The sequence below is a fragment of the Hippoglossus hippoglossus genome, chromosome 13 (genome assembly GCF_009819705.1).
Source record: "Hippoglossus hippoglossus isolate fHipHip1 chromosome 13, fHipHip1.pri, whole genome shotgun sequence".
NCBI lineage: Eukaryota > Metazoa > Chordata > Actinopteri > Pleuronectiformes > Pleuronectidae > Hippoglossus > Hippoglossus hippoglossus.
In genome coordinates this window covers 5120492-5148294 of record NC_047163.1, presented here as the reverse complement: position 1 = coordinate 5148294, position 27803 = coordinate 5120492, and the positions used below count along the sequence as shown (strand labels likewise).

The 27803-nt window shown below is 43.2% G+C and overlaps 1 protein-coding gene across 5 annotated transcripts; it reads left to right on the top strand.

The window, feature by feature from the left end:
• The first annotated feature begins 1449 nt into the window (after positions 1–1449).
• mtus2b (microtubule associated tumor suppressor candidate 2b) lies at positions 1450–26968 on the top strand. 5 transcript variants are annotated; one of them, XM_034604436.1, is made up of 15 exons: positions 1450–1631; positions 6468–8410; positions 8974–9121; positions 9837–10028; positions 14841–14981; positions 16744–16842; positions 17624–17820; positions 22865–22931; positions 23242–23456; positions 23963–24068; positions 24154–24227; positions 24313–24411; positions 24512–24631; positions 24790–24887; positions 25474–26968. In XM_034604436.1, the coding sequence occupies exons 2-15, from the start codon at positions 6707–6709 to the stop codon at positions 25679–25681; spliced, it is 3468 nt and encodes a 1155-aa protein (XP_034460327.1). In that variant the 5' UTR covers positions 1450–1631; positions 6468–6706; the 3' UTR covers positions 25682–26968. The 5 variants fall into 5 exon arrangements, with proteins under 5 accessions (XP_034460327.1, XP_034460325.1, XP_034460328.1 ...); XM_034604434.1 differs by having other exon boundaries at positions 24787–24887; XM_034604437.1 differs by having other exon boundaries at positions 8974–9122; positions 9853–10028; positions 24787–24887.
• The last annotated feature ends 835 nt before the right edge of the window (positions 26969–27803 follow it).

The window sequence follows — 27803 nt, the reverse complement described above, 5'->3', positions numbered from 1 at the left end:
CTTTAAGTTACTGCCCATAGAACAACTTTGACTTGTCTACAACTATCAGCGTGCATCTAAAACCATTTGTTACAGACATCATGTAAAGTAAATAACACTGATTTCAATGTATCAGCACTGAATTCATGTTGTGTGTTTGTTTTGTAAGAACCGGACGGGAGTTGTTCTCGAGGTCAACGCCTTCTTCACTGATGTTATGTCTTTTTTGATATCGATGCCGTGTCGAGCTGTTGAAACCACAACAGTTTGGATGTTTGTCCTTGACACTTGTCTCTTCTGTGTGAACCTTTATTTGCATGGTGACGTATCTAAAGTGTAAACATCCCAGTGCTGCGAGGTCGGAGCAGTGGAGATCAGATGTACAGCTTTTCTACAGCCGCCTTTTTCGTTGGTTGCAGTTTGTATAGTTTTTTCTGCTGTAAATAAATAATGCTGAAATTTAAAAGCCACATATTTTGTGTTTTTTTTCATGTCACATAAATGGTTTGCTCAATGCAGCCAATTGTTTTCTATGTAGTGTCCTGTTTCCCCTTTATTTCTGTGTCCATGCAAAATTTATTTGTTTTTCATGAATGCATCATTAATTATTTATGACAAATTCGAATTAAAAATCTTAGATTCACTACCCTGTGTTTTATGGACAGGGCAAAACTGATAATGTTGTACAATTGTACACATGAAGAAACAGGATTTATCGTTTTATTTTATTACAGTAAGAAATACAAAATGTACAATACGCTCTATGGCCCTTTATGGGGCTATAAATATTGCTTATGTTATTTTACACATTTTTACATGGATATTTTAAATTATTATATATATTTATACTACACTACTTCCTTCTTTATTCACTTTATCCTTCACACTAGTTTTTTTTTTTTTATCTAATATTTTCTATGGACCAAACACCAAAGCAAATTCCATGTATGTTAAAAACCTACTTTAGACTGATTAATCTAAAGTACTGTACTACAACACTATATAATGACATTGAATATATGAAAATAAAAATGTGCAGTATGAAAATATATACAATATTCATAGCCTTGTACATATTTTGCATTGTTATAAAATAAAAAGATAAATCCTGTTGCTTCATGTGTTTTACTGCACTTCTAGATTGACACGATATAGATTAAATATCTAAATTTAATTACATTATTTTGTGTTAGTGGTAATAGTAACTCGTTCTGCACCGTCCACAATACACAGAGCACTTTATCTTACATTTATAATTAATCCACAATATTTAGGCACAGATGATTAATGAGGATTTTCATTAATTATTAATTACTTGTTTAATAAATGTTACATGGACACTAGGGCTGAGCCAATGCAACAAAAAAAAATGGCAATAATTATCATTGTATTTTTGCTGCTGTTGGAAGGTTGTGGAAAAATAAAATGAGAGTTTCACCTGCAGGGGGCGACCTGGGTGCATGTTGACATGGGCGTTGAGTCGCTCCCTCTCTCCTCCTCTCCTCCTCTTCCTCCTCTCCTCTTCCTCTCCTCCCTGTTTTCCCAGGGATGCTGCTGCGGACCGGAGCCTCTTCATCTCCGCCCGGGCTGGACGCGTCCCTCCTCCCCCAGGCTCGCTGCTCTCTCAGCGGATCACCTGCGGACTGTGAACGGTAAGAAGCTCCGTTTCACACCGGAGGAGGATTTTCTTCTTCTCAATCTCCATCGCACATCAGCGCTCATTGATAATTGGATTTATTGGCACAGCTGCATCTGCAGGAGAGAGACTGCGGATCATCCTGTTATCTGAGCTTTTCTATTAACCTCCTTATTTCTAAGCCAGTTTCGGGTTTTTTTCTGCAGGAGTTTCAATTATGATATATAGCTGCTGCCTATGCAGTCAAATTTAAAAAATGTGGGCTCAGCTCCCACTATAGGTGTTTGTGTATCTGCAGGTATGAGGGTCAGACCCCGGGAATCTTATAGTTAAGTGTTTCTTCACCTCTATTATTATCTCGTGTTTGTTATTCCGCAACAAAACCTGCTCTTCCTCTTTCCCCCCCCTCCTGCCTGGAATCATGTGTGTTTGCTTGGAGCCTGTGAAATGAGGAACAAGGCAGCACGAGCTGGATTAGTAACTGTGAGGTGTCAGGCTTGTGCAGGTGTGACCACAGTTATTTCCAAAAAGGCCTGAGTTTTGTCATATTACACGAGGCGTGACAGTGAGGAGCATGTGAGGAGCCTCCACCACCAACAAAACCTGCATCCTCCAGCATGTGGAAGCTCGGTGATGATAATAATTGAACATAAAATGTGTTAAAATAGCATATTTGTGCATTTGCATATTACATATTTACATTTGCACGTCATGTAAATAGTTTCCTGGTATGCGTGTAGCTGTTGCTTTCACGTGCAGCCCTCACCTTCAGCTTCTTTATTTCTCAACAGCAGATGATCCTCTGTGAGGTTCAGGGTCACTGAAGCATTCAAAATCTCGCCTCCATTTTCACTCAGCCTCAATATTTCATGAGGGTTTCCAGTCTGAGCATCAAGTGAAGCTCAGTGGAAAAACCAAGGCCTTGATCTTTGCTCTGCTTCCAACATAATGTGAGACCCAAACAGAAACAGCTCCTGAGGAGAAAAACAAGATGTTTGTGCAAACGCTCACACAAGCAGCAGAACGAGGACACACAGATTTCACAAGAGGCCTCGATGAAGGTCTGGGCTGCGTATCGGGAGGCAGGTGGCAGAGCGAGCTGCTGTACGGTGGGGGGATGGGGACACATGCTCGGGGAAGCATGTTGACGGGGAGAACATAAATTTCCTCAATCTCCCTTGTTGCCATTATACGGTGTCACCGCAGGAACATTATCGGCTGTTGCAGAAGCGAGAGCAAAACAAGAGAGCGAAAAACAGCCAGGCAGAAATACAAAGGGGTGGAGGTGACGGGGTGTAGAGCTGTGTGGATGGAGATTGGAAAAATGGGATGGCAGAGGAAGGGAGCATCACTTCAGTCACTCAGGACACTGCACTTTTATTTTCTCTCAGTAAAACGAGCAGCATCTGGCTGTGACACTCAGCTCTCCAGAGATCTGTGCAGAGGAAGAGGTTGAGATGAATTAAAAAAGTTTAATTATCTCTGCGACGCTTTTATTTCAGAGTGTGAAGCAGAAAATTATTAAATGCGCTGGGTCAGAAAGTCAGGATGAGAAGTAGGTTGGGGCGTCTCAGATTAGTTCAGATTTGAAGGAAGAATTGTTGCATTTATATTAAAGATGTTAGTTTTAGTTTGTTGTTCTATTTGCGGTGAGTTCCATATTTAGGCCTCTTGTACTTTTATGCTCTTGATATCATCATTATCTCTGGATTCAAACTTTACGTATACGAACAAAGTTAATAACGAGTCATATCCATCATTTCATTGCTGTGCTGATGAATGTCACATTATGAAGTTCTGCTGCGTGTGTGCTGTGGGATGAGCTGCATTGATTTTGAATCAGGATTCAATCTAAGGTGAAGGAGAAGCAATCAAGGCTGCAGCAGCAGAAACAATCCTGTTTCCAGATCACAGCCAAGACTTCATTTATCCAACATGTCATCTCTCATGTAAGAATCTTTACGAGAGCTGCGTCGGTTGTTTGGTTGCCGAGGTGGGAGTTAGTGTCTTAATCATACAGCACCGATAGGGACCTGATAGGGGGGGGGCCTGTAGGGAATCTGATTCATCGGCCTCTGTTCTGCAGTGCAGGTGCTGAGGCAGCGTTTTAGTGTGGCGTGGTCTCCTGTGCTGCAAACAGACACGTGTCTCTGGAACGTCTCTGCAGTTTTTCTGTCACATGTACTTACAGAAATCAAAGGGAAAGGAAATGTGGTGTATATTTTACATGGAGGCCTTTTGTAGCTGGTGGTATTTCAATCAGGGGAAACTTGCAGAGAAACAAAGGAGTAAGTTGGAATGAATCTCCTTCAGATATGAGGGTGACTTCTCCCCCCGAAGGCAAGACACTGGTGGTGGTGATGAAAATGGAGGATAAAGTTGTCTTGAAAGGATTTTGAACAGACCATTGACTGTTTATAAGGATGGACGACGCATGTTCACTTCCTCCCATGATCCAGAAATAAAGCCAAAATATCCGTCATATGCATTTGGGGAGGAGTCATGTTGCCCATCTTTATAAACCCATTAATGGGTTGGACGGTTGATGGGAGATGATCCAGAGTTGAGGTGATGCAGCGATGGAAGTGGGTCACTTTCTGCTGTATTAAACTGACAGGAGCAAGAGGAGACATTTTAAACTTTTAAACTCTGATTGCTCGAAGGTGATTGGCTCAGGGCGAGCTCGTCAGGGTGTGACTGGATGAGTCTCACTTCTTGGTGAACAAAGTATAATGAAACACAGAGACCTGACTTTAATTCAAGGTCCCAGGCCGAACTCGACACGCTGAGCTGAGTAATGACAAACTGTGACAAGGTGGGGAGTTAATGTGAAGGTGAGAAATAGCCCGAGATCAGAGAGTCTGTCAGGTTCTCTGTTCACGAGTCCGCTGAGGAAGGTCAGTGTCAGCAGCGGACATCTTTTTATTCTGTGCCTCTGGCTGAGGAGTCCACCACTGCAGTGCTCGTTCAGAATGGGCCTCCAGGCAGTGGCTGATGGTCCGACCTCTATTAACCCAGGCTGCGGGGTTTTCTGAGAGCATCAGGCAAACAACTGCACAGTCGACACAGCACTTCACCTGAGCTCTTCACCTGAGCACTTCACCTGAGCACTGCCATGACTTAGATGTTTCCCCTCTCTGCTCTGTTAGTGTGATGTTGTAGAAATTACCATGACCGTTCAGTTTGGCCTTTTTTTTTGTTAAAAAAATTCAAAAAGGACCAAAATGTACTGAAGTAAAAGTACTACATTAATGTTTCTACTCACTGTAAAAGTAAGTGCTTGCTTAAAAGTATTAAAAGAAAAAGTACTTTTCCCTAATGCAACGTTCTACATCATTATGGCTTTCATTGGTGGACTGCAGGAGGCGGGGCCTAATGTTACCTGCTCGCTCTGATTGGATCAATGGAACAATTCCCCTCTTGTTATTGACTACTTTTAAAAATATAAAAAACATTTCAGCATGTAATGCAATGCTTGATATTATATAGATAGATATTTGCTCATGTTTTTAGTGGAGTAAAAGTGAAAAGTATCTGAAAATATACAGTAATGAAGTAAATATACTTTGCTACATCCCACCACTGCAGGTACCACGTGGAAACACCTTTAAGAGCCGCTCATAGATAAATATAAAGCTCTTACTAACAGGGATGAGCAAAATGCACAAAGACCAAAACTAACTTTGAAATGTTAACATGACAAGTCAGTCCCACGTGGCGATGACACATTTAAACATTCCTATCATTTAAACTCTGACAACTTCCTCTTCCTCTGCTGTGATGCAGGGATCACGTGATGTTGAGCTAACAGCGTATTTTGTTGTTGGAGATTCCCGACACATTAAACAGCCTTTTTTTTATATTAACGCTTAAAATGCAGCTGGAACACCAGAGGGAGAAGTGAACAACCACACAGCACAGTGTGTTGTTTTCAGGCCACAGTCGCACACAAACCTCCAGAGACAAAGACAACAAATAGACGCTGCTCTTGAAGTCAAACTGGGACTGTGTATGTACTGGGATCGGTTACGTTTCATGTGTTTACAACTAGAAAACCCAGTTGCTGCAGAATTTGAATGTTCTTTTAACGACAAAGCTGCTCGTGTCCTGGAAATATGACCAGATTTAAGATGACAGAAGTACAAGGATGATATTTGAGCAGAAGCAAGCATCGTGCATTTATAAACACACGCTACATTGCTCACAGTGATATATTCCTTACACCAGAGTATCCACGCATCCATTTTTTACACAGTTTATCCTTTAAAGGTCACGGGGGGGGGGGGAGCTGGAGTCGTTCCCAGTGGACATTGGGTGAGAGGCGGTACCAGGAATGATGTATATCGACATAAAGGCCCCAGAGCAACCATTCACAGCTACAGAGTCTCCAGTTGACCTAACCCCAGTGTACATGGATTTAGACTGTGGGAGGGAGCTGCAGGACCTGGAGAAAACCCACACAAACATAAGGAGAACATGCAAACTCCACACAGAAAGGCCCCGGCCGAATTGGGATTCAAACCACAAACCTTCTGGCTGTCAGTGCATCTCCGTGCCGCCCTACCTTATAGAGTATATTATAGTTAAGTATATAACTCAGTTATATGGCATTTAATACATTTCAGATTAGTTACAGGCCATTTATTTAACTTCCTTTTTCAAATTGACAAATCAGGACACAACAGAAAAGAAAACTGTTCTGTGTTAGAACCTCTGGGCTCCTTGATAACAGTTCACACTCTTAAAAGATAAATTAAAATGAATTCATTCATGTTTCCTGCACAATTTATTGTGACATATCAAAGCTCAGGTGTTGAATATGTCATTTAAACATGGTGTCTTTTCTCTACAGGATCCAGAGCCCAGATGTCATGAAGCTCCATCTTCTACATGAGGCATGATATTCAACGTTCTGATTTCTGAACAACTGGAGAGAAATGTGAAAATCCCTTCCTGGCTCCTGCTGCTGTGCCAACACGACACTTTGATGGGATGTCAGGGTGGACTGCTTCATAACTGATGCCATGAATGATTGCTTTCTTTTTCTAAAGTGCTCTCAAGGGCGCTGAAGAACTCAGAAGTGTTTCCAAAATGTGCGAGCGTGGAGAGCCCTTCAGCGGGGGGGAGCTGAGGAACAACAACCAGCGGGGCGGCGTGCTGGGCGATGGCGATGCCAACGCTAATGACATCCGGGCAGAGGACGGCGGGACTCTGTCAGGGCTGGTGAGTGGAACGGCACGGCGAGACAAAGTCGTCATCCTGGGGAAGGACACCCAGTGTGAAGACCCCGACCTGGCTGAGTTTGAGAGGCTGGAGGGTCAGGAGCTGGAGACCTACCTGGTTGGGGATGGAGAGGACTTCGTCGGGCTTGCGGAGCGGAAGACGCCTCCGGGGAAGTCGTCAGTAGCAGCGGATAATAACGGCAGGGAAGAGAGGAAGGCCTTCCTGCGTTCTGCCAGCGAGCAGGAGTCCACTGCTTCTCATGTGTCCGAGAGCAGAGAGGCCTCCAGGACTGAGTTGAGCTCTGAAACTGACGTCTTTTTGTCCTGTCAGTCCAACATTTCCAGCACTGCCACTGCCAGCAGGTCCCAGACGACAGACTCGTGGCACGTCGCCACTGGTCCTTACTCGACCACCTCAGAGGACCTGACCTCCCAGGCCTGCATCACTCTCTCCGAGCGAGGCAAGGCGGACCCCCCCTCCCTCTCCTCCAGCAAAAGCACAACACACCAGAAAGACGTGGACATTAATTTGAATTCAACGCTTCACTCGGAGGACGTTGCTTTGAAGGCACAAGTGAGAAATGGAGCCGTTGCGTGCGGGGACGCCATTGATGAGCACAGGAGGAACAATAACCAGAGAGATATAACAGAGGAAGATTGTGATCAAGGGAGAAATAAGCACAAGGCTTTGCCAACTACAAAAAACACACATGAAGAAAGAAACAGGAAAATGGATAAAAGCACACAAGCCAACGAGGCCCCTGACGTGAGCCCATCCAAGGCTGCTACAAAGGAGAATCCGTCATCAACTACTTCCAAAGCCATAAAGAAACAGGGATCGTTTGATAACACAATGAGGAAACAAAACTCTTTCGACAGGAGTTTTAAAAAGCAGCCGTCGTTTGAGAACACTTTAAAGAAGCAGGGCTCTTTTGAGCACAGCATCCCCTCCGGCTCCTCAAGTCTGGAGCGGCGGAAGCCATGGGGAAGCCCCAGTCGAGGGGCAACGCCACCGCCCTCGAAGACCACCTCCTGTTCGCCCAAGAAACGACCACCTGTTTCTCCAGCCAAGGTCCCGGGCATCAGGGCGCCGAGCTCGGAGCGCAGCGACTCCCCACAGAGAGGTTTCGGTCAAACGGTTAAGCTGCCAGGAAAGATGAGCAGTGGCATCCCCAAACCTGTCGTCCCTCCTCAGCACAAAGAACAAGAACCCAGGAGGTCTTCTTCTCCCCAGAAGCCTAAAAACGTGCGACCGAAAATCATCACCTATGTTCGGGCGAGCCCTCAAACAAAACCCCAGGTTACAGATGCCCCAAATGAAGCTTCTGCACCCCAGCTGAGATCCTCCTTCTCCAGTTCACCGGCTCATAAAGCTCCGAAGGTTACTCCTCAACCTAAATCCACACCGGTGCTGTGTTCCTCCAACCTGCTGTTTGACAAGTACCGGCAGGAGATGCAGAAGGCGGGGCTTTATCCTCCAGGCGTGGCGATGACTGGGGCGAGCGGCACCAACCCCCCAAGGTTGAGCGGGAAGTCGGGAAGCTTTCACGAGGATGAGAAATATCTCCAAGAGGTGAGACTTTAATGGTTGAAGCCAAGGGACGGTAGCTTTACTTGCTTGTGGCCTTTAATCAGTTTGAAATGTTGGAATAATCCAAACGTTTGAACTTACTTAGTTTCACATATGTATGATTCAAACTCTGGAAGAAGCATTATCCTGGTTTTACATGTTCCTCAGTTTTAGAGAGAACCCTGATTTATTGGATGGCCGATAAATGAGACATATTGGTATCAGAGTCTATGTTTGCCGATATGAAAACTTTCATTATGCAGAATAAACATTGCAGAAAAAGATGTGCATTTATATTTACCTTTAACATAAAAACTGTTTCTATGTATTTGGTTTTATTTGTGTTTTCTATATATATATATATATATATATATATATATATATATATATATATATATATAATGGCTAATATTTCTGTATTGGAAATCTTTTACTGAGATGTGTATTGGCATCGGCCTCTGAAGATCTACAATGTTCAGAAGATTACATGTATGAAAGTGATTTGACCTCTCAAATGTACAAGGATTCACAATTTCTGAATCTTCTTAAAAAATCTACTTTACCAGCAGGTTTCTCACGAGGGCGGCAGCGTGTACCGGTCCCCCAGAGCCCTGAGGCCTCAGCTAGGGTTAGGGGCGGTCAGCAGGCAGCCTGCCGCCAAGACAAGAGCTCAGCAGACAGGTCAGAGGTCAGCACCCCCTCAGGACTCTGCAGGTGAGATGGTGACCCGATTAGATTTATTGTCATTTAAATCAGAGTATCAGAACACGAGGAAAATGGTTTTGAGATCTTATATATAACATCACAGGACAGGCTTCTTATTTATATGTTTACGTTGTAAAGAACATACTGGTTTTGAAGCATTTAGAAAAGAGAGGGACAGAGATTCCTCCTCCATCTGCATCGTTGTGTATTCCGTGCACATCCTGTCCTCTGGTTGTCGAGATGCAGAGAAGTTGATTTTGCCTCCGTTTCTTTTGCCATGACTATGGATGAGGCACCTTGGCACCTCAACTCTTTGAAGTGCAAAGCACGTGATAGCGCACACACACCACATTCTAACAACTTGCTCTGCATATTTCTACCCACTCACATTACAAATCATCACCCAGCCAGCTTCTGTGTTACAGTCTGCTGCTGTCTTACTGTATCTGTGTTCAATTTCATCACTGAATGAAGGTTGACAGAGGTTAGTTATCGGTAATAGGGAGATTAGAGATTAGTGAGATTAGTGAAAGTGACATAAATCCCTTTTTTATTCATCAGAGCAGATGCGACACAGACTGCGACTGCAGATCCCAGCGTCAGTCTTGTAATGGAAATGTATCGCCTGCATATTTCTTAGCATTCTCTCTTATGTAAATGTGACCTTGAAACAGACGCTGTTCTCAATGAGTCTTATATTCCTCATTTCCTCATGTACCTCCAGGAGATCACAAGAGCACAGATCCAACCCCTAAGAGTGTCCCGCTCAAACCAGGACAGTCTGGTCTCCGTCCTCCGGGTTTCTCCGCCCTGCCACCTGCCCGTCTGGCCTCCTTCGGCTTCGTCCGCAGCTCCAGTGTCTCGTCTGCGTCCAGCAACCAGTCCAACGACAGCGATCCCTGTCGACCCTCCCAGCGTGAGTCACCATCTCTCCACACATTTCGTATGAATCTGTGCTACACGGTCACCCCCCCCTTCAGCTTAAAGTGTGACCGGCTAAAAAAAAACCTGCCTGAAACAAAAATAGACATAAGAGAGTCTGATTAAAAGGACATTTCACACTTTTGTTGCATCACATCTTCTTGTCCTTATAAGTTCACCAGCAGTTCTGGCTGCCGCTGCTCTCCTCAGTTACTATAGTAACAGCCGCTCGTTTCTTTTCAGTTTTTTTTTTTAATTCATCGAGCAGGCGCCGAAAGCTGCTGCACCACAGAGGCTTTGAGGAAGAAACGTTAAAGTCTCCCTCCTCTCTCTCTCTCTGCTGCTTCTCCTGAGTTTGCAAACTGCAGCATTTTCCCTCTGGCGCTCGGTCCGACGCCCCCTCTCATCAACCTCCTGCAGGCTCCACTCAGAGGGATCGATGGCAGGGAAGCACAGTAGCTGAGCTGCTTAATGTCTGTGTGTGATGAGGACGTTGGAAATGTGTCGTAACAAGATAAGAAGTTGTCAGTTACGACTTGTTTTCTTATTCATTGCAGAGGACACCTTCAGTGAGTTGAGTACAGCCAGCGTTTGTGTTGCGACATGGAGCCGCAGCAGATTCACTTGTTCAGAGTGCTGAGTCAGAACAAACAGTCTGAATGTGCTGACACAGAAAAACCTCTTTGTCCCTTTTGAATTTTTATTTCTCTGCACCGGCGACAGTGAGTGGCCACAGGCGTTATGGTCCAGGTTGTCTCATTCTTGTGAACACAATATCTCAAGAACACCTCCAGGGAACCATTTAAAATTTGGTACAAACATTTACTTGGACTCATGGATGAACTGATTTGAATTTGGTGGTCAGAGGTCAGAGGTCAAGTTCATTGGTGATGTTAAAAAGCACATGTTTTTGGTCTTGTGAATGCAACATCTCAGGAACACCTTGAGAGAATTTCTTCATATTTGGTGAAGACTTTAACTCGGACTCAAGGATGATTCGATTAGATTGTGGTGGGTGAAGGTCAAAAGTCAAGGTCACAGTGACCACGTGTTCTTGTAAGAGAATCTAAATCAGCTCTCTATTCATGTTTTATAGTCCTGTCCACAAGCAGAAGTGTCTCCTCTGACTGCCCTGATTGGAGGACATGATGACGGGTTAGCTCCGTCCTCCTCTGCTCAAGTGTCCCCACATTTGTTCCACTCATCGACAGCTGGCTGCTGCCTCTCGCTACTTTTACTCTCTTATCCCGAACCTGCTGGACTCAGAAAATTCTTGGAGCTGCTGGTGCAGACAGGATCCTCAGACTGGAGAGAAAGAATTGGAGGAAAGCAGCAGCTGTCTCATGCAGGGTCCTTCACACGTCTGTGACAGTCTCCCCTTCCCTATTTATAATCCTCAAAATGAAAAAAGTGGTGCTGAAAACAGAGAGTCAGGGTGTGGTATATATGACAGGATACTATGTGCAGCTGTTTCTACGCCAGCTGTTTGTACCCGCCTCTTTCTTGCCTGTGAATCTCCTCTTCAAACTTTGTTGGGGCAGATGATGGTCTCTTTCTTCACGCTGCAGCGTCCCCCCTCCTGAAAGGCTCAGATGCTCACCTTACTGGGTTATTTTGTACCATTTTTAACTCAGATTCTTCAGAAAACAACCACAGCTCAAGATGATAAGCTGCCGTCGTGTAAGTGTCTGTCTGTCATTGTTTGTTTTTGCTTCTCCGTGGAGCTGTTGTTGAATTTACAAGCCAGTTGAATATATTCTGTGTTCTGCTGATGCTGAGGTTGAATAGATGGTTGACTAACACTCAGTCAGTATATCCATGACTGGCAGCCTGCATGACATGGCAGTGTTTCCCTTCAGGCTCTGGGCTCAGGCAGCTTAGCATGCGGCCCGTATGTCTCGACTGCAACCACATGTACTGGTGATGCGCCCCAGTTAAACGTGACACATGGGATCTATCTGCCCAGTTGACTCCGTGGGAGCAGACATTATGCTCGTGTGTCTGTTGTTCTGTGGAGTCGTTTGACGACAAGATTCAAGGGTTACGGTGAATCAGTTGTGTTTGGCACTTTGGCAATACACGATTTATTACCTTCGCCAAGTAAATTATGTTTTTACCTCAGTCCGTTTCTTTGTCAGGAAGATTGAGTAAAAAGTACCAACCGGATTTCAGTCTTTTTAAGGCCCTCTATGAAGTAAAATTGCCAAACATTAATTGTTTCCAGATTCTAATATTTGATCATTTATGTTTACTCACGTTTTTTTTGGCTTTGAATTGTTGGTCGGAAAGAACAAGCTTTTCAATGTCACCTTGATCCTTATTTTCAGACGTTAGTGTAGCTGCTACTTCATATGCACTTTATAATACATATTTAAGCTCTGCGTCCCAGTTCCAAGCCAGACTTCACGGTCGTTGAAGCAGCTCAGCTTTCTCTGTGGGGTGTTATAAATGTTAAGCCTCTTTTCCTGTGGATCAGTCTCATCCCTGCAGGGAGAAAAGTCTTCAAAGTGTCTGAGACGTCTCTGGTGTCTGAGAGGGACATTTATTTATTGATTTATTTTCGGTTCATCTCCTCAAGATGAAATCTGATTTAAAATCTGCGAGGTGTAACGATGTGAAGGCCTTTGAACTTCACTGTACAACAGTTTTCCACCTCACTCTTGTTCATGGTGACCCCCCCCCCCCCCCCCCCCCCCCCCCCCCCCCTGTCAGTGTGTCAGGTTTCAGAAGATTTGACTGTAGAAAGTTTGAGAAAATTAATTTAGAGTTCTGGTACTTTTCGTAATAAGGGTGCAAAGGAGTCAAATTCCCTGAATGAATTATTGTCCCAGTCAAACTTAGTCTAGTTAAACAGTTTTTGTTGCCTGAAATAATATATTAACAAATTTCCCTTATCATCCCAATGGTGTTCTATAGCATTGTTCTTTCTTGTCACTTCCAATTTGATAATAAAAAATAGTAGTTTTACAAAAAGAAAAACCGACAAACCATGTTATTCCTTTGATATCCTGCCTGAATGTGTCTCTTCCCAGTATTTACAGACTGTTTAATTGAGGAAAAGGTTGTTCAAATTAAGAATTTGAAAATAGAAGATGTGAGAATTGTACATTCAGAAGGTATAATGAAGAAACACCTTATTGCAAATGCAAAACAAGATGTGTCTGTTCACTGTCCGTCCTCACTTCCTGTGAATTAGTCACCAGCCGAGTTTCGGCCTTGTTGCCTCTCACTGGTGTTCACACTGAGCACAGGATTCTTAGAGCAGGGGACTGATTTGCAGTGAACATGCAGGATAGAAACAAGCAGTGAGTCAGCCTCCGGTCGTCTCCCGCAGCCAATCGGCTTCTTTGCTCAGCCTCGATCTCTGTAAGCTGACTCTCCCAGGTGAATTCATGCTGTGAGCAGAGAGAGATACTGGGATCCCAGTGGAGCTTCCACTCAGATCCTGTCGGCACTTTGGCATCTAATCTGCATTTTTAATGCTATCTAGTCATTTTGGTTGTGTCCCTGTTCAAATGTGATACCATATCTTATATTTCCATACAACAGCTTGTTTTTAATCCTGTTTTCAGCCCCAGTTGAACCTGTTCCACCTCAGATCAGTTTGTAATGATTTTAATGCACAAACCTGTCGTTCTCTCCTCTTTGAGCGTGTTCAGTTACCTGTCGCTGCAGATGATTGAGGAGCTGAATATTTCATGATGAGTAATTAGAGCTTCACATCAGACAGACAAAGTAAACCCAAATGCTGGATTGTCTATTTACTGGAATCCCAGAGAGACAGTTAATGATGAAATGATATGAAAGAAAACATCAGAGTGACGATACATCACAAACACAAAGATCCTCCAGTTCTGTGTTCTCAGTGTTTTTATGTTGGACGGCTCCTCGCTACAGTTTCAGTTCATCTATGAATCAAAGCATTTTTCTATTCACAGAAAGCTTGAGGCGTAAAAACAGCTGTTATGAATAATTAAGATGTTTGCCGCAACTTGCTTTCTTCTGTCCCTGTGAATTTCTGCAGTTTAGAGAAAGAAAATAAAATACTCTCCAGGGAAAAATAGAAAGATTGTGATCTGCTGATACTTCGTCCTAGAAATATAAAAGGAAAACACAATGGCGAATAAATATCACTGACCTGTAAAGAACTCTTTATCCTGTAATTCTTTATCCTGTAGGTCAGTGAGAGTAGATTTACAGCACTCGACAAATGATGCTTTCTAAGTTTTTGAAGTGAAAATAACTGATGTTTTTTTACACTGCATGTTGTTTTCATTGACACATTTCTTTACTGATAAATGTGCAAATTATAAATTGACAAATAAAAGCTATAACATCCCCCCCCCCATACTAAAAAATGCAATATAATAGAATGATACAAGGCCAACTCCCTTTTATTTTATTTTATTTCATTTTAAGATCTATTCTGCCAGAAAGTCTTGGCTAAGAATAAGCAAATAAAATCAAAAGTTTATATATAAATACAAGCAGGAACAGAAAACACACAAAAAACTGACTAAAGCACAGAACACACACAGAAACGTATGTGAAAACTGCTTTTCAAACACACCAAGAGAGGTTTATGATTCCAAATTTAAAATGTCTCATTCCAAGCATCTGGTGCATGAAAGCAAAAAGGAAAATTTACTCAGCTCTGCCCGTTACTTGAGACCTTAAGGAGTAGCATTAAATTTACAATTAATTGTCTGTCAGCGCAGTGTTGCCCAATACTTGTATTTCAATTCAAATGTGAATCATTCAAACAAAAAGAAAATCTACATCTTGTTTCCTTTCTCCTGTTCTGCAGATCCCAGCAGTGGCAGCGATGACACACTGTCACACAAACAAACCCCCGGTGAAGCTTCACATGGTCCGAGCCGTCCGCATCCTCCCAACGCCCCCAGCCTCCAGCGCCGCTCTCTGCCCCCGCAGCGCTCCTCACCAATGGGTACGTTCCCCCACGACTCATGAATGTCTGTGTGTGTGTGGTGTTGGGTGTGTATCTGCTGAAACGACATACTTAGGCTGTAGCTGCTGCCACAAGGTCAAGGTCGTTGTTCCTGGTGATCAAATGACACCAAGATGGGATGTGTGCTCGGAGAGGCTCGGAGGCGTCGGCACCAACGCAACAACTCACATGTTGGGTTTCATTCCTCTGCAAACTGACATCATCACTGAGTTGCATAAGAAACACAAAGACAGTTGGTCAGTGGAGTAGTTTACACAGGCTGGTTTACTGTGTGTTAGCGGACATACATTCTGAGATGAGATTGTTCTACATGGTTCAGAATTAGACGCAGAAATAGATGAATTAATGGATTTATATATTTTTTTATAGTGTGGCTTGTATACATTTAGTTTGTTTAAATGGCTTGGTTGACATTCCTCACATCAGTGTTTCAATGAAGAAGAACTAGAACATATTAATGAAATATGATGTATATAGTTCTCAGAGAAAAAAGTCACCAAGCAGAGTAAATACAATATTTTCTCGATATAAAATAGCTCAAAGGAAATCACAAGTAAATACTGTTTATGAATTTAATAATTATGTCCATGAGTGTTACTCTAAGTTGCCTCTGTGAGTTGGGTCTTGTGAGGAAACTCCCTGCAGGTGCTTATGTAAAGTTTGTTGGTATATGTAAAGTCTTCATTTAACTCACGGAGCTAAACTGACTGAACCGGAATCATCAACCAAATCAGTTTTCCCGCGGTAACGAAAGAACGAAGCCTCAAAAAGTTGAGCGGGACGGAAAAGAAGTCGGACGAGGTAGGGAACAGGGAAGAGCTCCGGGTGGTGTGAGACTTTAAAAGACAAACATAACAAAACCTGCAATTCCACTGAATTCCTTCTGACTCAGGACAGGCTGCAGGCAGAAAGGAAAATAACACACTGCGCTCCCGTCACCTGACGAGATAAAAGACACACGCAAGTCACCACTTGTCCCACCTGGTGCTTAAAAGACAGTTAAAGTATCTACATGTGGGACAGACAGAGACGTAGGATCACACATCGACTGCCCAGATCCCAGAACCACTCCACTGCTTAACATCCATTTCAGAGAGATAAATAATTAACCTGAAAACGAATCAGGCTGCCTCTTAACTGTTGCTCAGCGTTGCATCACATCAGGGATACTGTTCCCTGTGATATATATATATAATATTCTCCCTCTCTGCTTTGTTGGTTGAACCTTGTTGCCTGTTTTGGCAATTTTTGCTTCAATGTGGAAAATCAACACCATCTAGTGGTCACAGGGGGTATTTCTGTGTGGGGCCCCTGTTTCAGCCTCGGCTTCCTGCAGCAGAGCAGTTACGCCACCTGGAGGTCACTGAACAGCACTGTACCTCACGTGTAGTTTATACCAGCAGTCAATCATTTTTATGACGTCCACGAGATTGTTTTCCTGGTGAAAATCCAAGATATAAAAAACACAGTCATAATAAAACTACAGAGGTATAATCACCAAAATGAAAGTGATCAATTCATTAAAGAAATGCTTATTTTATTGTTATTTTATGGAGCCTAGTGCTGCTTCATTAATACTGATGCATTCATGAGTTTTAATGTAGCTGATCAATACGAAGCAAATATATATATATATATAAATAATATTTATATGTAAAATCTCAGTTTCCAAATAAATTGTTAAGTGAAAGAATAAAAATAACAGTTATTTTTCTAACCTGTTTGTTTCTTTACTCCACAGCCTCAAGGAGAGAGGTGCCGAAGGACACGGACGCTGTGATGTCACCGAAGTCGTCCCCTAAAAGACTTGCAGTGGTTTCACCCAAACCTCAGTCACCTGGTGAGTCTGACAGAACATTAATCTGCTCTGTGTGTGTGTGTGTGTGTGTGTGTGTGTGTGTGTGTGTGTGTGTGTGTGTGTGTGTGTGTGAGGGTGTGGGCGTGGGTGTGTCATAGTACGCAGTAGTCAATAGTGTATCACCCTCAGCTGCCACTGCATCTTTAAAATTTCCCATCTCTCTCTCTCTCTCTCTCTCGCTCCACACTGCATTACAAGGCCAGCCTGCTGTTGCCATAGCAACAGGCTGCAGTAGCTCTAACGCCTGCGTGGCTCCTTCAGTGGAAATCCAGCTGGGTCAGATTACCACAACACAAGTCAGCATTTTATCTGTTTCTCAGAAAGCAGCCGGACACAAGAACCACGAGAAAAAACTAAACTGTCAACAGTTAATAACCAACCAGGCAGTCAGCAATTCATTTGTTTGTGTATGTGTGTGTGTGCGATGGATGAGATGATAGGTTCTTATTGTCGTTTTGCTTCCGCAACAGTGGAAAGCAGAAAATATATTCAATTTAATATAAAAAAATTCAATAGCAGGGTGTCCCAGACATTTTTAAATTTCTTTATCAATTTATCAATTGCTTGGTGTGTTTCTACACACTTTAAAATCTTCACAGTTTTTATAAATGTGTTATCAAATCTTATATACTGTACACGATAAAGTTCAAACAAAAGGTCCACTTGTTCATGAGAGTTTATTTATTTAAAAACCTTTCTCAAAGTCTCATATTCATGAAATCATTAAAGTATATTGTATTGATCCCTCGGCTCTGTCCCTCAGCTCGTGGGCAGACGGCAGCGGTTCATGGTTCGGCTCGGACCGACAGGGCCCAGGAGCTGGACCGGGCTCTGGTCCAGCAGCTGCGTGAGCGCTGCGAGCAGCAGGCGCTGCAGCTGCTGAGCCTCCAGGCCCAGTTGAAGAAGGCCTCCCTCTGCCTGGACGTTTTCAGCATCACTACCCAGCACTTCTGTCAAAAGGTAGGACGCTGCAGGAGACTGGGACCTGAACAAGAACCTTAAAGAATCAGAATCAGAAAAACTGATATTGATCCACAGGAAAATTGGGTTTCATTACAGTTACTCTAACCAAGTTTGGAGATATGTGCACACCTAGAGAAGATTAATATAAAATATGAATAAGAAGTATGTGAGGTATATATACTTCATTCATTGCGCATTATAGTGCATTATACTACATATACATATACATAATACATGTAGAAAGAAACATTTCCGTTCATGACGAAGTTGGACGTCCTGCAGGGATGAATTTTCAGTCCTTACTCGTAAAAGCATTATTGTCTCACAACAACACAACTTGATATATTGAATGTAAATTTGTTTTGATTGAAATATTGTCTGTCTGTCTCAAACAAGGTTCTTATCTCTGCAAGCTGTTTTTTATATGAGACTCACAGAAGAGAAAGACTCGGATCATATTTAATCTCACCGTTGATTCATTTTGCTGATAAAACACATTCCTGCTTTGAAAACACAAGAACACCTGCAGCTGGCTTCAGAATCCGACTACAAAGTGTGATGTCTTCACAAGCACCACTGACACCTGTAGCATCCGGCGTCTGTTGTCAGCGTCAGTTTGTCTACAAAGGATTTAAAAACCTGACTTCTGTTCCTCTTTGAATACGTTGGAAATAAGTGTGAAGCAGCAGGTTTTTGTCAGTGAGGAAAAATACAAACGATTTCCAAAGGCTTTTCCAGCTGTTTTGTTTACTGTAGTTTGGATTTTTCTACATTAAAGTGCACAGTACATGGACAGATGTGTGACTGAGCTGGATGGTGAAACTCACCTTGCAGAAGACTCAGTGTGGCCGAATGTGTTCTGCGTCTCAGAAGTGGATCCAATGCTTATTCCTCGTCCTCTCCTGCTCCTCTGCTTCCATTTCATCCCTTTTTCCCGGCCACGCCCACAGCCTCTGCTCTCCAGTGGGAGATGATTAATCAGATCAGAGCGGCCTGAGCCTGAGCCTCTGCTTTTAGTGATCGAACATGGAACATCCGCTTAAGGTCCGATGGGTGGAAGATCTTAAAATACATGAATCTGAGATACATCTGCCACTTATATCTATTTTGGGATATGACTCCACCTTGAAAACTGTCTTTTAATTTGGTTTTTAATCAGTTCTATTGGATAAGTAGCAATATTTACGTGATTGTAAAGTAAATTAGCATTGAGTCTGATAACCAGCCTGAAAGATTTGTTCTGTTATAATGTTTTGTCTATTTTGGATTAAATTAAATATTTTATTATTGGCCAAGATATGATATTTTGGCTGTAGATAGATAGATGGATAGATATATAGATAGATAGATAGATGGATAGAGAGAGAGAGAGAGAGAGAGAGAGAGAGATAGATAGATAGATAGATAGAGAGAGAGAGAGAGAGAGAGAGAGAGAGAGAGAGAGAGAGAGAGAGAGAGAGAGATAGATAGATAGATAGATAGACTGATAGATAGATAGATAGATAGATAGATAGACTGATAGATAGATAGATAGATAGATAGATAGATAGATAGATAGATAGATAGATAGATAGATAGATAGATAGATAGATAGATAGATAGATAAATAGTTTTATATATTAATTGTTCTATTGAGCACCTACATTTTTCCCGAGAAACCTTTCATCCATTGCTGTGTTATTCCTTCGGTCAGATCTTTTCCCGCTGTCTGGTGCATGAAGCTTTTCACAGAAACAGAGAAAAAAGTAGTTTTCTTTTGCATGGGAACATTTAAATTGTTTTAATTGAGTTATTTTGGGCAGCTAGATTTTTTGCAAGAAACTTTAACATCCAACACTACAATTTGGACATTATTCCTCCAGTCAGATCCATCCAGGATACGTTATCTTCGATGAAGCGTATGTGGGGGTTGATATGTTCTGAAACGTCTGATGCATTCAGCTATTTTCCCTGAGCTCAGTATCAGAGCTGATGATTGGCCATTTATTGATAATCTCCCTCCCCCGTCTTCTTCTGCTCCACTCTTCTTGTTTTTTTTTCTCAAAGATGCAACAGACCACACATTCACATTCACATGCATGTATCTGTGTGTGTGTGTGTGTGTGTGTGTGTGTGTGTGTGTGTGTGTGTGTGTGTGTGTGTTGCTCCCTGGCTGTGAGTATGATACAGGGCGGGGGTTTCAGGGGTGGGCAGGCAGAGCTGGGCTTGGGCTGGCAGTCTTTGTTCTCGCAGGGATAAACGCAAACCAGGAAACAAGGTGAGGCTTCAGTCTTCCCCTCTCTCCTCCCCTCTCCATCCTTTCGCCTGGTTCCCTCCCCCCCTCTCTCTTTCTCTCGCTCTGTATTTTCTCTCCTGCCTCCCCCGTGCAAGCAGCCGGCTCAGGGATGCTGCTGTCTCCTTGCCTAGTATGGGCCATTGCTGCTGTAGGCTCCATCTCCTCCCTCTGCGCTGTCTGGAGCAAACGGTAAAAGGCAGTATATTATGCAGGCGGCACAGAGGATTCCTAGTATGTGTGTTTGTTGGCATGGCGAGGGGGAGGGGGAGGGGGAGGGGGGGCTGACTGTGTTCATGTATGTGTTATGTTGGAGCCGGTGCAGAGGATGAATGTGTGCCGGATTGTGCTGAGTCAAAGCCGGATTGTCAGTCGCACTGTCCCTCTTTCTTTCCTCTGACAGTTTGCAGGGACATTACATAACAAGCTGCTGTATTCCTGTCCTCTTTTCTCTGTATCGATCGCATGGTTGCATTTGATGGATCGTAGGGGGGAGAAGCTCTCGTCCTCGTGTTTACCCGACGGAACTGGATTTCTCAGCTACCAGAAATCACGTGTGCAATTTTCCTGTGCAGCATTCGTGCTGTGCAGCTGCAGCTTCCTGTGCGTTCACTGGAGTCTCCTCAGGATGAAAACAAAACCAGTGACGGCACATCGGAGGGATGTTATGGTCCCACTGAAGCTGGACTGTTTGCGTGGGTGCAGACTTAAGAGCAGTTAATTAAGTCATTACAGTGTTTGAGCAGCCGTACTGTAAAGATGCATGTAAATTCTGCAGCGCTGGAGCGATTAGTCAGAAGATGTAAAGAGATGAATATAAATATGTTATAATCCAGTAGTTGTTTGTTATTTAGCTGCTTCCAGCCTCTTAAACGTGAGGATTATTCTCGTCAAGGAGGTTATTTGTTTAACTGCAAGATTATGTAAAAACCTTTGAATGGATTACTTGAAACTTGGCCAGGGAAGAACCAATTAGATTTTGGTGCAGATCCAGATCAGGGGACAGATCCAGGATTCAGACTCAGGACATTTTGTCTCTTTTTCCAGGGAATAATAAATGGATCAGGCATATTTTGGAAACTAATATGTGTGCAATTTGGTGCAGCTTGATTGAACTGAGATATGCTCCTCTACTTTTTTACTTCTTTGTTAATTGGTTATCATTAGGTTTTCTTTTCTCATGCTGCCAACTCAGACAACAAATATAATCAACAGTGAAATCAATGATGGGATCAGTCGTTGGAAATGGCTGAATAGTGAAATCAGGATGCGTGTCACACTCACCCACGACTCCCGGGGATCAGAGTCGGGGGGGGGGGGATGATGGGTGGGAGCAGAGGCGGAGCTCAGGAGTGAGGAGGAGTGAAATGAAAAAAACAAGCCGCTGACCCTCCTTCATCCCTAATGAGGTCACCGGCGTCTCTCCCCTGACGACTTCGTGCACCAAGTAGAACCTCTTAGAGGATGACATCACTCGCTGCCGAGACATACTGTAACTGCATACTGTCTCATGCATATTTCACCTGCTCCCGTCTGTCTCTCTCCTCCCTTCGCCCTTTCTCGCAGAAAACGCTGCTTGGTGATCTGCGCCTCATCATCTCGTCACAGCGTGCGTGGCCATCTTGCTGCGTGTTTGAAGGAGTGATCAATAGTCATTTAGTCACCCTCTGTGAGTGATGTCACATCACGAGGATACTGGAGACTCCGTCGAGCTCAGTGTGAAGACCTCATCAAAGTGGATGTAAAGATGTCGTTGACTCCTCTATGCTGCTGTCGAGCCTTTCACCCCCGGAGCCATTAAGACCCTTGGCTTTTTTACGATCCACATTAAAATTATACACTGGTGTCAAATGTGACGCAGGAGGTTTTTTTCTATAATTATGTTGCTGCCACGTCTGTTCTTTGATTCACTGTGAGCTCCACACATCGTCCTGAGACCACAGCTGTGACCTATGACCTTTAGTCCAGCGTCTTGTTAGCAATTTCTCAGGCAGCGTTTCATTTGTCTTGTTTATCAGTGAGTCGTGGCCTCAGCCAATCACACGTCGATGCATCTCAGAGCAGAGGCGGCTGGAATAGCTCATTGAAAGTGCTGGTTCGAGAGAGGGACAGTTTGGTTAGTGGTTAACGCTCATTACACAGGCAGGCTATAGTTCAAACAGGTCGTAAATTAGCTTCTACAAGACATGACAAGATAATCAGGCTGCTTTATATAACAGTATTTACGTGCTGCATGTGGTGGAACAACATTTCGGTGGAGGAAGCTGCAAATACAATGAATGTTAATGGAGCAGGAACATCATTTTGGTCTATAATCCTCTCATCTACAGTGACCACGATGTCAGTTTCTAGGTTTAAACTCAGGGAGATGTGTTCTTAATTAATATGCATGATACCTGTAACAAGAGGCAATGCACAGAAAGAGAGAGAGGAGCTCAATTCGTATGGATACCACGACTAATACATAGTTAATGTTTCATGGAGCCTTGATTAAATTCATCCATTAACCTTCACAAGGGCAGAGATTTGCATTAGATTGTGTACACAACATTTTTAACTGACTGATCAACATCAAACAATAGAAAAAATATATATATAAAATATATCATTAATCATTAATTTCAACCCTATCGTCTATTCCTGTGTCAGTTTGAATTCGTGCCACAACCTTCACATTAACTCCACTTACACGGTTCACTGCTGTACTGTAAGTGTAAGAAATCCTCACGCTCCAGAAGTGCTCACGGTTTTTATGTGTTTGCCTTTCAGAGTGAACGTGCCATTGTGAAAGAGAGGGAACTGTCCCAGGAGCTTGCCAGAATCAGGGATGAAGTGGGTAAGTGGGGAGGGAAGGCGGTGAGTCGCTCCCTGCTCACAGCTTGTTATGTATTATACAGTACACTGCTATAAGTGACCCCCGGGGAACCCGCTCTGCTGCTGGATGTAGTCTAAAAGAAAAACACCATGTTCTAATGATGCTCAGTTTGCTGTATTTAGAATTTTACAACAAACTGACACCTGCAAAATTCAGAAATGTGTTTCTATCCAACATCATTCAAATTAAAGGACAGATATAACAACTGGTAAATTAACTCGGTGCATTGTCTTTGCTTAATTTTTGGTTTGTGCTTGACCCTGATTTCCAGCTTTCAGTGTCGCACACTGGGAGCAACTGCAGCGGGAGAAGGAGGAACTGGAGCGTCGCTTCGAGGCTGAGCTGCAGGGATTGCGGGCTCAGCAGCAGAGGGAGCTGGGAGCGCTGGAGGAGCGGCTGAAGGCGCAGCACATTGCCGAGGACCGGAGTCTGAAGGCCCTACAGCGGGATGAGCTGGACGACCTACGGATGCAACAGCAAGAGCAGGTGTGTGTGTGTGTGCATGTTATGATCATAGAAAGGGAAGTAGATACAGAAGTGCCTGTATTCTGACCAGCAGAGGGCGACTCCATTGATTCTATAGTAGTCTAAAATGACTCTACTTCTCTTTATGGTTTCAATCGTTGTTTTTAAGTCTTTTTTCATTACAGCATGATGTTCATTTTGTAAATTATGGTCCCTTTCAAAATCGCATAAATGCCCAGTATGTGTTGGGCTGTTGATACCGTGTGATTGACAGCTAGTACCAAGGGGAGCAGGCTGTAGGTTGCAGGTGTGGGTGGACGTGCAGTGTCCTCAAGCTCTCGATACCTGGGTTCCCCCTTCAGGTGGGATGCATAATGCACTGTTGTAAATAGGAGTTGTGGGTTTAGCCTCCCCGTGCATTTGTTGACCATCTGACAGAGAAGAAACCGGCGACCTCAGAAGCAGAGTTGTCATAGCATTTGTAAAAACTAGCAAGTGTTGCTTTAAACGTCTACATCTTGACCCAGATTGAGGAGATGAGTGAGAACCACGAGGCGTCCCTGGTGGAGATGGAGACGGCTCACAACGACACGCTCACCACTCTGCAGGAGGAGCATGCCAGGACCGTGAAGAGTAAGAAGCAAACTGAAAACCTGCAGTTGTCCTGCTGCTGACTCGCAGGTTCAGAGAGGTGATGACATGTCATTTCTTCTGTTAGATCTGAAGATGGCCCATGAACAGCAGAGGAAGTCTCTGGATGAAGATTTTCAGAAGATCAGACTGTCGCTGCAGGTCAACACCTCTCTTTTGACAAAGTATCTGTTTTAACAGGACACATTTTAAGTTTGGTAACGGCAACATATCGTGTGTTCAACAGGATCAGGTGGACACGCTGACGTTTCAGAATCGCAGCCTCAGGGACCGAGCCAAGCGCTTTGAGGAAGCTCTCCGCAAGAGCACAGATGAGCAGATAGTGGTAACGGCTCCGTGATGCTTCACAGGAACAACATGTGATGTTATTCTTGACGTTTTAAAGACTGATGGTCGCCTTCACTGTTGTTGTCTTCTCTTGTCAGGACGCTTTGGCTCCTTACAAACACATTGAGGAGGACCTGAAGAGTCTCAAAGACGTTCTGGAGATGAAGAATCAACAAATTCATCAGCAGGACCTGAAGATAACAGAGCTGGAGATAATAGTAGGCTTCAAATTTCTGTTTTTGTCTGGTTGGTCAAATTCCAATAGCTATAGTCCATACACGTAAGGTATGGACGGTTAAAATGACAAATATAACTATTTCTCTTTTTATTTAAAGAATTTAATGTTGTGCACCCTCCGTCGTTTGTTTTTGAGCAGGCTGAAAAGAATGTATACCTGGAGGAGAGAGTGCAGGTGTTGCAGCAGCAGAACGAAGACCTGAAGGAACGAATAGACAAGAACCTGGTTGTGTCCAGGTCAGTTCAAAAGCCTCAGTGATGAGACGGCAAAACATTTTTTACAACGTCACCTTGCGATTTTTAGGCTTCTGCACCAGAGACAGCCAGTGGCCAGGGCCTTTGTGTTTTCAGGTTGTCCGTCCATCCAATAAACTGAATATCTCAACACCTCAAGGGAATTTCTTCAAATTTGGTACAAACATTGAGATGAACTGATTTGATATTGACTGTGGGGTCAAAGGTTAAGGTCATGGTGACCTCATGTTCCTATGAACGTGATATGTCACCAACACCCGCAGGGAATTACGTTACATCTGTCGCACACATTCACATGGACTCAAGAATTTGGCCTCTTGAACATGATATCACAAGTCTGCCTTTAGGGAATTTCTTCAAATTTTTGTGGACTGAAACTGCACTGGCTGGCGGAGGCATACAATTGTAGGACAGTATTTCTAGTTCTGGGTATATAACTTATATTTGTACAGTAGAGTTTGGCCTCAAAGTCAAGAACCAAAAGTTATATTGTCTGTGTATTAAGACCAGTTATAGGCAAATACAGCAGTGAGGAAAATAAATCTGTAACTTCGCTCTTCTTCCTCAGACAACTCTCTGAGGATAACGCCAACCTGCAGGTCAACGTGGAGAAGGAGAGCAACGAGAAGAAGCGGCTGAGTCGCAACAACGAGGAGCTGCTGTGGCGTCTCCAGACGGGAGAGCTCAGCCCTCGCATGTCCCCCAGCTCCTCCCCCATCCACCGACCCTCCCCTGGACCGGGCTCCCCTGGCCGCCCACACTCCTACCATCAATGACACTCTTCACACTCTTTGCTGAATGTTCCTCTGGGTAAAGGAAAGGGCCTCTCACCCTCGTGATGCATTTCCACAGACAAACCCAAGGAATTTTAATCTTTGAACTAAATAATTGTATCAAAGCTCAAAGCCTATTGCCTCCTCTTTTTCTATTCAACACAAATCTCCCACGAAGCAGAACGCGCTGCGATACTGCGGCGGATGAAAGACCTGATCATTGCAGACGTCAGAGAGCAGGAACAGACTCACAGTGCCTCATTTCCATGTTTTGGCCTCCATCTGCAATCTCCACCTTCTCCTCCAGCGCTCAGGATGATGGATGTACAGCACAAAGCAAACGTCGAAAGTGCAGAACAGTGAACACAAGAAGCGCCTTTCCTGTCCAGTCTCTTTCCACCAGCAGCGGCACAGGCAACACTTTGAGGGAAATCACAAACCTAAGTGTGGATTCCTCTGTGGGACATGACAAAGCTTTCATGTATCAGGATTGTATGACTGACTCTCAAGCCATCCAGCCTCAATCGTCCGTCCCATGTTTTCCATAAACGACCAGATATCAGCGCTGACCTGAAATGTACGACAACATAACAACTCATCATCGTCCATTGATCTGCCAAAATGTTTTAGCTATGGTATTGATTTTAATTTATTTAAAATAATGTACATGTGTTGATTTCTTTTAAAGCATGTTCTGTCTTCCGGTTATAATGAACTTTATTTTTGGATCACTGACGGTGTGTGAAATGGAGCGGACGAGCGAACGGGTGAAACAAGTTACCTCTTGTAACCTGGAGCAGGATTAAGTCAAATGAAACCGAGGTCAAACAGTCGCCTCAGATTGGATCTCACTTCCCCGCCCCTTTATGCAATTAAACACGTACGCTCGCAAAGATGTAATGCAATGACAGGAAGCAGCGAGGAGAAGATAAGGAAATCAAAATAACACGACGCAGATTTATTTTCCAAGCCAAAATCGAATAACTTCTTTCTGGGCCCATTTCTCATCCTTCCACCAAGTTTTGTGGAAATCTGTTCTGTAGTTTTTCAGTAATCCTTCTAAGAAACAAACAAATAAATGGACAGGGGTGAAAACAAAAGCGCAGGATAAGAAATCGCCAAAGACGGAATCACTCACACAGTCGTCCATCATGTGTAACGGCTTCAGATTCATCCTTGTAGGGTGCAGACATCAAACAGTATTTACCTGAACACGTGTGATTCCCACATCTGTTCATCGTGCTGCATTGATTCACTTTGAGATATGTTCTCTTGTTCTTTCTTTGAATGTTCCTTATCTCGGTATCGTTTTTGGTTTCTCTTTCACTCGTGTTTTCTCTGCAGAAAAACCTTGAGAAGAAATATGATGTGAAAAACATCAGAGCCCGACCGATATGGATGTTTGGGTCCTATATCCATATTAGGAAGTAAACCTTTTCCAATACCGATATATGGGTCTATATTTATATATTTAAAAAGAAAAATTGGCAATGACTCCTATGATGTTGTTATCAAACTCTAATGACAAAGAAATGTAAGTGAGGCTTGACATTTTAACAGTTTGACCAAAAACTTTATTATAAATCAGTAAAAACAAAACACAAATACAACCAAATATATTGAACTTGAAAAAATAATATTGACCATAAACAAATGTACTGATGTACATAAATGCGCATAATTTATTCTGTAAAATAAAGTTTTTATTTCAACAAACACAAACGCTAACAACTTTTATCAGCCGTCCGATAATATCAGTCGGGCTCGGACGTGTTTCTTCTCTCGATTTTCAGCTATTTACTTTCGAGGGATGAAAAAAATTCCTAAATTTGCTGCAAGCTGTTACCTCATGTCTCATTGTAGAGAATCTCAGGTGTTGAGAAATATGAATCATCAAAAGGGAGACAACTGCCATAACCTTTATTTGTTTTACAGTAATCGGACTATTTTAGTTTTCCTTCATGCTGATGTTTACATAACCACACAGTTCACTGTCTGTTTTGCAGAATGTGGAAGAATATATATAACAGTGAAGTCAGCAAATATAAAAGTAGTTTGAAGAAGCATTGCTGTACATGATAATAAAATGATTTAATAATCAGATCCCCGTGCATAATATAAAATA